The sequence below is a fragment of the Lonchura striata genome, chromosome 1 (genome assembly GCF_050655825.1).
Source record: "Lonchura striata isolate lonStrDom1 chromosome 1, ASM5065582v1, whole genome shotgun sequence".
In the NCBI taxonomy this organism is placed as follows: Eukaryota; Metazoa; Chordata; class Aves; order Passeriformes; family Estrildidae; genus Lonchura; species Lonchura striata.
Window position 1 is genome coordinate 109194217 of NC_140703.1, and position 10215 is coordinate 109204431.

General features: G+C 40.2%; 1 protein-coding gene across 1 annotated transcript in view; it reads right to left on the minus strand.

Moving 5' to 3' along the window:
* DMD (dystrophin) overlaps nucleotides 1-9722 on the minus strand; it is a 1148985-nt gene extending 1139263 nt beyond the window's left edge. Inside the window, exon 1 of the mRNA XM_077781657.2 lies at nucleotides 9623-9722. Coding sequence (XP_077637783.2) covers nucleotides 9623-9707 — 85 coding nt within the window. The 5' untranslated portion in view covers nucleotides 9708-9722. The remainder of the gene's footprint in view (nucleotides 1-9622) is intronic.
* Between the last annotated feature and the right edge of the window lie 493 nt (nucleotides 9723-10215).

A 10215-nucleotide genomic window follows, 5' to 3' on the forward strand; every position in this document is an offset into this window, starting at 1 on the left:
GTCATGGCATGCACTGGCAAGGGATCTGGAGCTTAGCTAAATGTGGGCTTCTCATGCCACGACTGAAATTCTTGGTGAGCTTTACTTTTCTTACTTAGAGAACATTTGCTCTTAGAGAAAAGAGTTCTTTCAGTTTCAGATGGAATGAAGAATCCTTCTCTCTGCTATCTGTAAAACAGTACTCATGAAAGAAAGCACAAGTTTTAAACATCATACCTCTGCATTTTGATTGATAGTGTTGTAACTGTTTAGGATATTAGATTGCATAATATTTTGGAACAAAAATAATTAAAGTCATCTTTCATAACAAAGTTAGGATTTCACAGTGTTTATTCAGATTGATACTTAAACATTCCCCTTTTATTAAAACCTATGCAATGAATAATTTGCAAAATAATTCCATGAAATCAATAGCTTTAAACTTGGAATTATTATTCAAACTGCAGCAGCTACAAGAGATGAAAGGTACTGTTAATATTAATTAAGCAGAAATAATTGTTTTAAAGAGCCTAGCCACAAAAGTGCAGTACTTAAGTACTTAAACATAAGTTTTGGATCTTTTAAAACTACACCAGATTTGCAGAAGATTTAAACTTTTCTGGGTGAGTGCTTATGTTTTGAATACAAATCAGTCGTGTGTCTGTGCACCATACCTTCTCTTCTTTCCCACAACAGAAGACTGAAATCCTGACATACCAAATGACTAAGAACTTTTCAGCAGAATATTTTGCATAAGTCTAAATGAGTCATTCAGGGACTTTTTTTTTTTTTAAGGACAATTTCTAAGGAGGGGAAAAAATGTACTGTAACTGATTTTTTTCCCCAAGTATCCTGAGGGAGTTTATAGTAAGAGTTTAAAGAATGAAACTGACTTTGGTGTTCCATTCCCAGTTGCTAATTTATTATGTGGAGGAAGTCACATGAGCCTTGAAAGAAATCTTGATGAAAAGAGATCTGTCTCAGCTGGATGGGGTTTAATTGACTTAGTCTTGCAGGAAGAATGCATTAGTATTATCTATGCCTCTGTTTAACTATCAGCCAAATGGCAATCATCATGATGAATTAATTTTCTACTCTGCCATGCAAATCACTCCATTTGTGGACTCACTTCTCTGTGTAGCAGGACACCTGGTTGAAATTCACAGACCCTCAGTTCTAGACAAGGTCATTGGAATAATCCAGCAGAAAGGGTCAAGACTGCCTAAGGACCACCACTTCTACCTTTCTGGTTACATTCAAACAAATATTTTGTTGAGATTTTTTTTTTTCCCCCGAGGGGAAGGACAAATTTAGCAATTTTTACTGTAGGCCATTATATCTAAGTAGTACTCAGTATTTATTTTATTAATCCCTAATGAACCAAATTCTCCCTTGACTGCTTTCAGAATCTGGACCTGCAGGAATTTACAGAAGCAGCTCAGATTACACCCAGCCTGCACAGCTCTGATCAAGCCAGATACTGAAGAGATAACAAATTTTGGTGCAGTGTCACCAGGCCTCAATCTGTTGCTCTTTCCTGCACTACTGATGACTTTATAGCTATGAAAAAACAACTCAGAAAACAGCCATCATCCCAGAGGATAGGGAATCTTCCAGCACTACTGTCGTTATTGCTGTTGCCAGCCAGCAGCATTACAAAGAGGAAAGAAAAAATATGACTGAATTAACATAAATTTAGCAAGTCCAATATGGATTGGGAAGCAGACTAGAAAGTTTCTTCACACAGTAGAAGTTTCCTTCACCCATCTGTTGGGTACAGGAAACCACGGGGAAAGAATCCCAAACAAGCAGCAAGTTCCATGCAGCTTCACACCACACCAACAGCACAGTGACATTTCCAGCAAATTAGGGACCAGTGACACTTCTGCAGAATCTCCAGATAATGAAATGATAATTGTTTAAATCCACAACAACCAGAAATCGTTCTGAGAAGGCAGCCAGCGTTCAGCTGAAGAATATTTTGCAAGTACACATTGCCAATCCTTAGTTATTTCCCTCTAGTGTTCAACAAAGCATTACACTTGAGATAAAAGGGGAAAGATCACACAAAGCCTAATTGAATTAGCTTAATTATTGTGCGTGGGGAAAAAAACAACACTGCAATAAAAGTGCTGTTTTGTTTTCCCAGCTGCTAGTTTTTTTTCAGGAACATATGTGATAATTGTGATGCTAGATAACCTAAAGATAGGATGCTCCTACAGTCCCAAGGCACACTTCGGACTAAAGAAATAGGTTTAGGTCATAGGTGTAGAAGATTATACTTCACAGTTTAAAGGCCATATGCAAGGCTAAACCCAGTTCCTGCAGATGGTTCATGGCAGATGTGAGCCATCAAGAACTGAAATACTATTGCATATAAATTTATAACACAATCTTTATTATGCTCGTCTACTTCCACTGACAACATGGAAATGTCATATAAATCTATTTGTAAACAGTCTGATAAATTCCAAACACCAAACCAGCAAGTCTTTCTTGACGTTAAAGAATATGAGAACAGTAGACACCATCACCAAGCAAAAGTTAACATGATGAAATCGTAGTTAAATAATAGTTTTGCTTCAATTATTACTTATTAATACATTACTAGACAATCTTTACAGGAAGCTCATTTGGGACCATTGTGACTTAGTGAAAACTTCCAGATGAACTTTACAGGTCCTCCTCCCCTATATGATTGTCTCAAACTTACGTAGAACAGTGTCTGGGTAGAAGCTGACATATATTGCACTTTTTAAATTTTTTTCTTCTTGTACAACAAGGTGGAAATGAAAATTACTAAGCAGGGCAGGCACCCTAAGTAATTTGATTAGTGCATTTCCTCTTTGATAAGGACTTGATACACTGGCTGAACAAAAGGCAAAAGCAGCTTTTGAAAGCTACAAACAATATCAATATTTCTTTAAAATCCAACCATTCTTCTAAACAATAAATTAGTTATACAGTGTATTATCTCGCTAACAAACAGGTTGATATTTCAAAATTAGGATCCAATCTATGGCTTCAATAGCCAAGCCAAAGTGCTTCTTAAAAGCAGTCCAGCAACCACTTCCAAGACTCTTTGTAGACAATAATATTTATGGCATCTGATTGCATCCTGCAGCATAATTCAATCACGTTGTGTTCTTGATACAAATCACACAGTATAAGTACAGCAAAAAACTAACCTTGATATTCAGTCTAGTATTTGCCAGGTAACACAAAGCAGCACATCCATTGCTCATGGAGTTCCAGATATAAGAGGTGGGAATTTATTCAAAGTAATTTCAGAAATTCAGCAATGGATGGGACACCACAGAGAGACATTGGTACCATGCTAGGAGATATTTTAGCTTTTTCAAGGAAGACACTTGTACTTTGAAATTACATGCCAAGGTAGGGGATTTTCCCCCCCCACTGCTGATAACCACAAGCAAGTCATCATTCAAGACAGTGAATTATTCTTAACTTAAAAAGAAAGAAAGGAAAAGTGTTGAATTAAATTCTGCCAATTAGAGATTCATATGGCAGGAGATCACTTTAATCAAAATAAATCCATTACCTTTAATGTCTAATGGGTATACAGCTAATGACAAGATGTGAGCACTTATCCACACAACAGAATCAGCTACAGTATACAACCAACACACTTGCACTCAACAGCTAAAACAGTAATTGTTTACAGATGTTGCAGGTCTAAAGCTAGTTTAAAGACACATATAGTATTTCTTTAGATCCACATTTAAAATATCATAACTCCTCACCATACCAAAATACTGTTGTCAAGGCAACAGTATACAGAAGGCAGGCAATTAAAAAACAGATACTTATAGAGAAAGCTATTAAATTTAGAATCTTAAATAAATTGCTGGTTGGATGACCTTTTGCCATGGAAATGAAAAAATGTTTGCTTTTGATCAGAGACTACTACTTAACAGGATTTAAGTTTTGAGATATTTTGGTAACACATTTCATAGCGATTTTCATCCCCTCCACTTCTGTTCAGACTGAAATGACTAAGTAACAAAAGCTGCAAGTCTTCAGCACTTCTGAACATCCCAGTTCCCATGCTTTTTCAAATCTTAAATAGATGTGGAAAAAAAACCACCTAACTACTCAAAATACAATTTTTTGTCCTACAGTTAGGCATCTGCTACACCACAATGAGCACATTATATAGTGGATAGTGAGGTCCTCATTCTGATAAAAATAAATGCAGCCTGTCAAGTACAATAGAAATAAAGGAAATACCTCAAAATAAAAGAAAACTAAAACAAGATTAAAACTTAATTTCAGCAAGAGAAACATATGTAATTTAATTTTATCTGGAAAAAACCCAAAAGATTGATTTGAGTACAATAGTTTAAAGCATATAATGAAGCCCTGTACAAGAAAAAATTTATTTCAGTGATTAAATTATTTTACCCATATAAACCACATATTTAAAAATCACTTTCTACATAGACGCCTTTGCATGCTGTGATTGTAAACATTGCAAAAAAATTTCTAGTTTGCTCTGCTTATTACATCCTGCTAATCTATGTCCTGAAGAGGGATGAAGTACAGGAGGATATTACTACCACATCACTATCAGCTTTTGCCCTACAATTGCTTTGCAAGCTACAAGTGTCCCACAAAACCACAGATGAACTGGCAAAGCCATGAATTAGTCTGAGCAGTTTATATCCACATTTTCATTCTGTTTCATCAGCAGAGGGTTTTTTTTTTTCCTTTAAGCAATATAGAAATATATCCATCCAAACCCAAATTTTGTATGTAAAATATTTATCTATAAATATTTATTTTGACACATGCATTAGCCTTATGACCATGACCTTGTACTTAGCCCTTATGCAGCAGCTTCACTCAGCCCCTAAAGCCTACAGTTTGCACATCAAAGAAGCTCGGGTAGGACAGAGGGAGCAAAGCAGAGGAAAAAAGCAGAACCACCATTATAAGTCTATTTAACTGCTTTTATCACCACTACACATTGTAGCTTTACCTTTTAATGGCAATTAAGTACAAAAGAAAAGAAAGCATATATTCTGGAAACTATTAACGTTTCTTAGTGCCAATTCCTAACAATTGCTTTGTTATGCTGTATATAAAGAACAAAATAGTTGTCTTCTCGGCAGAACTTCAAGTCTTGCAACTTAACAGAAGGCAATGTGGGTGAGATAAAGTCCTCACTCAAACCCCAAACCACACCAAATCATTTTTCTAAGCAGTCATCAAGTTAAAACAGCAGCTTACTCCAGATCTGCATAATTTTGTACTATAAGTTAAGAACAAACGAGGTCTTCAGCACTTTTCTGATGGATGCATATGAACTGAAGAAATTAGAGGGCTTTGTGTTGCTAATCATGACTACAGTTACCAAGTTCTGAAACAGTAATAAAATCTAAATCTTCATTAAATTTATGACAAAGTATTTATGGCATGCAGATTTCTTCTTACTGCATAAAACCACTCACTCTCAGCTTTGGGTTGCATTTGCTTTTTTTTTTTTTTTAAGTGTTCTTTCAACATAGCAAGCATGCAAATGCATTTGAGACTTGATGGTGCTATTTAACTGTACAGCCAGGAAAGGCATTCTGAAAAATCAAAACCACGTGTTCTTCAGAGAAATTAAATCACAAAGATAAGTTTTATTAAGCTTCGCAACATCCATTTCCCAAGACATGGTCTCCATGCATTCAACAAACATGACATCAAGTACAATACATTAGAGATCCACACTTTCCAGACTGGCATGCTTATCAGTGGTTTGGAAAGCAAGGGCAGCTTGTAACATCCACATTTGCAGCTGTTTTACACTGCCTTTTTGCTAATACTAGCTCAACACCTCTCTGGAGCAATCTTAGCTCAAGACCTGGATGGATTCTGGTTTAACCCCAGTATTTTAAGAATTGTCAGTGCCCCTGCACAGGGCGAAAGGAATATGCTCAGCCTGTCTCACACCAGAAAGAAAAAGGGTAGTCCATCAGGTCTGGGGAAAGCCCAATTTGGAAGGCAAGCATTAAACTGAAGACCCAGACAGACTCAAATGAATACCATTGTGATCAGAAGGGACCATAAGATATGGTCTGGACTGATGTTTTACAACAGGCTTTTACATGCTGAATCCAGTAGCCCGCATTTGAATAAAGCTTACCTCACAAAAAAGTACTAAATGCTGGACCAAACACCTCTAGATATAAAGGATCTATCCCCAGAGGTTAACCATCTTCTCTGTGCAAGATATCATATGCTTTAAATAAATTTACTAGCTTTGACTTCTCCTTCCTTATTGCTCCCTCCCCTAGTAGGCATTCAGCAGCTAGGATTTTCTGGCCATGAATATACTCATAGTAATTAAGTTACTTCTGCAGCATCTCATAAAAAGCTTAAAACAAATTATTGTCTAAGCTCCATATACATTCACCTTGGATTTCAGGTTTTGTGGTTATTTTCCAACACATTTCTCAAAGTAGAATCAGCCGTGCCATATACAAGAGGCAAAAATAAACTTTCCTACACCCATTTCCCTATGTCATCACATGACAAGGACATGCTGAACAGAGCCCCTGCAGTGGCCACTAAGTTCTTCCCTCCCTCTGGCAGCACAGCTTACATTCCTCACTCCTAAGCTCTGCATACCTGTGAATCTTCATAGCTCAGGCAACTCAACCCATGCTGTATCAGTAAGAAATGATGAATTAGTGTCAGAGCTTGAAATTATCCTCACAGAGACACAACGAGGAAAATCCCATTTTACACTCCCCGATGGTAACTTCTGCAATACAACTGTTTTGTGTGTTTTAAACAATTTAGTAGGTATTTTACTGCTAGTGCTATTTTCGTGCGTGTGTGTTGTAACATACTGCAAGGAATCGCTTGATCAGTAAAATTTGTACATAAAGAATATTTGACAGAGCCTGCCTTCCTGTAAATTGTACTAACAAACTTTTAAATTTTGTCCTTACATAAAGTGAATCCTCATTACTTTTTTCAATCATTTAACATAGAACTGACAGCAGGATGCCCAAATTAATACTATCTGCATCAGCCATTCATCTTAACAAAATATTGATACTATGGGCTTTTGAATATGACCTTGAATCTGCAAGTATATAATATTTTGATATGGCAAATATAGCAACATATTCTACCCTATCTTTTCCCTGGTTTCATGGGAAGACATGACCTGCACCTGCCAAAGGTCAAACTTTTTATCCAGGAGCTGACAGAAAGCAGCAGACCCCCAAAAGATGAAATTAATATAAACACAGTAAAAAACAAGTGGGTTACAATCTCTTTTAAAGCCCATCCATACCTGGTGCCCTAAAGCTCCATAAGATTGCTACAATAGCTCTATGTTCAGTCACCAAGATCTTCCTTACTGGGTCCCAAAATCTTTTCTGCAGGCCTAGAAGGTGCCATCTGAGAACAATTCTACAGACTTAAGGTGTGTTAATGATTATGCTTGAGAACCCCTCCTAAAACTTCCAACCCAAATTTGTACAAGAATGCATGTTCAAACAAATACAGAATCCCAAATCCAGAAATGCCTTACCCTGGTCATAGGTTACAGAAAAATCCCAACCCAAAATGAACCCATCATGAGGCTTGTAAACAAGATTCCACCAAATTCTTCTCAAGTTTGCTTGTGCCAACAACTGTGTTAATTAGTTGCTCATTGCTGCTACCCAAATCCATAGCCAGATTTTAAGCCCTGCATTTCAAAGTTAGATAATAACAACAAAAGATAAGCAGAGTAAGAGACCACGGTGAGGTATACCACAAAACAAAAAGTATACCTGTGATGAATATTACCATGGAAATTGAATTTCCTTATATCTCCAGGCTTATAAACATCTGGGGCAATTCTATGATTCTTAAACTGATTCTGTTTCTTATTCATCATAGATATTACACCAGGGAATTGTGCCCAATTAAGAAGCACAAATGTTTGCTCCATGCCTACTGCTAACATCTAAATCCTAATACTACTTTATAGCAGGAAACTTGAGAAACATTTTAGAGTCATTTGAGATCTTATACTTATTATGCAACTAACATATTGCCACTGAAGTTGATCTGGAAACAGACTTTCCAAGTGAAACAAAGTATAAGGGATAATTAGGAAAAGCTTAAAATGTTAATAGGTAACATTTCCTGACTAGCTTTTCAGAGAGTGTCTGTTCTCAATTATGAATTTTTAAAGTGGGAAATAGAACTGAACATTAAAAGTACTTACTAGCTATAGGGGAAAAAAATGTAGGAGGAAACACTCAGTTCAGATTTGTAAGTATCTAACAGTGAAGTTACTGCCTCAATTTCACTTTCTGAAAGTTACATGGATCTGAAGTGTTTTTTTTTTTTTTTTTTTAATTCAAGTTCTTGCTCCTCCAGTCAGCAACTGCCCAAATACTTCATTATACACTAACAGGACAAGCCTTTAAATGAAGAGGGCTTTTCACTGTGCTGCGCTCAGCCTGCATTTCATATCCCCTAAACAGTAAGAGAGCTAAGTATGGAACAGGGAACATGTGCTGCCATAAGAGGTAACACAACCAGCCTAACCAGGAATGACTATGGAGACAGCTCACCCAACACTTCTTTCACATTCTCACAGTGCAGAAACCCAGGTAAAAGACATGACACAGAAGCCAGGAGAAGCTCTTTGGGTGGAAAAAAAAAAAAAGTTAAATATCCACTTAACTCTTCACCACTTCTGTTGGCTTGGTAAGCACATTTCCTACACCCCATGGGCAATACCCATCCTTTTAAATGCCATATTGAAGGAGAAGCAATTATTAGGAGAACAGAACGGGGATAGCATTAGGAAAAAAAAACAAACAAACAAAAAAAAAACAGGAGGTCTTCATGAACTGTATCAGAGAGATTTCAGTGGGAAAGTACCAAATTCTGCTACAGGGGTGTCTTTATACTACCAGAGTAAAAGTAACATTCACAAAACTTATCACAGAAACTTTAAAGTTCTACTTACTACCACCCAAACAGTTCAAGATTGAAATTTCCATAGCAGCCCTAATTATTCCGTAATGAATGACACATGTTTTGCTGCTGCTTTTTTCAGATACAAGAACAACCATTTTTAAAAAGTCATTTAACTGTCTAAGGGCACCACTAAATTAAAGCTTGATCACGGGGCAAGCACATATAGCCTCGAGAAGAGTTAATTTAACTTGTAGCTCCACATGCACTTGCACTGCAAATGAGTAAACGGTGAATGGTCTATAAATACCTTTACTACCACGGATTTGGAAAAAGGGGCCCCAGGCACATGAAACTTTATCCTCTGGGGGAGCGTTACAGCTGTTCCCATTTACAGATTTAACAACCTGCCCGCCAACACAAGCGGCACAAGCTCAGCCCAAGGCAGGGGACAGCGGGGGGACCCGCACGGCCGCACTCGTTTGCTGGGACACGGACACGGACACGAGCATCGCGCCCGTCACGCCGAGATGCGCGATCCGCCCAGCGAGCCGGCGGGAGAGCCCCGTCTGCGCCGCACGGCGAAAGGAAAAGTTCAGCCAACACAAAAAGTAATTTGGCAAAGCACTGACAGACAAAACTCCCGAGCGCCGGGGCTGCGGGCGGGCGGGGGGAGCGCGGCGCGGCGCGGTGCGGTGCCTACCCGAGCGGCTGCGGATGACATCGCGGAACTCATCGGCGGCCGCTTCGCCGCCGGCAGCGGGGCCCAGGCGTCCCGGCTCGGCCATGCCCGAGGAGCTGCCGAGGGAGGCGGGGGAGCGAGGCTGGCGGGGCCGGGCCGGGCCAGGTGTGGAGCGGCGCCGCCCGCCCTGAAATAGCGCCGGGGCGGCGGCTGCGGCCCCCCGCCCCCGCGAAGGATGGAGAGGCGCAATTAGCCAGCAGGGTCCCCCCGGGGCACCGCCCGCGGCAGCGAGGGCTGCCTCGGCACCGAGCCAGCCGTCCCTGGCAGCGGCGGGTTCCAACTTTTGCGGGCGGCTGCCCGCTCGGCCGCACGTCGCTGCGGCCCCGAGCAGCGCTCGCTGCCCCGGCAGAGGAAGGGTCGGGGCGGCCGGGGTGGCCCGGCTGTGCCGCCGGAGCTGCCGGCGCCCCTCAGCCCCGCATCCCCCGGGCAGTGCCCGCACCCCGCATCCCCCGGGCAGTGCCCGCACCCCGCATCCCCCGGGCAGTGCCCTCACCCCGCAGAGCCCGGGCAGTGCCCGCACCCCGCATCCCCCGGGTAGTGCCCGCATCCCCCGG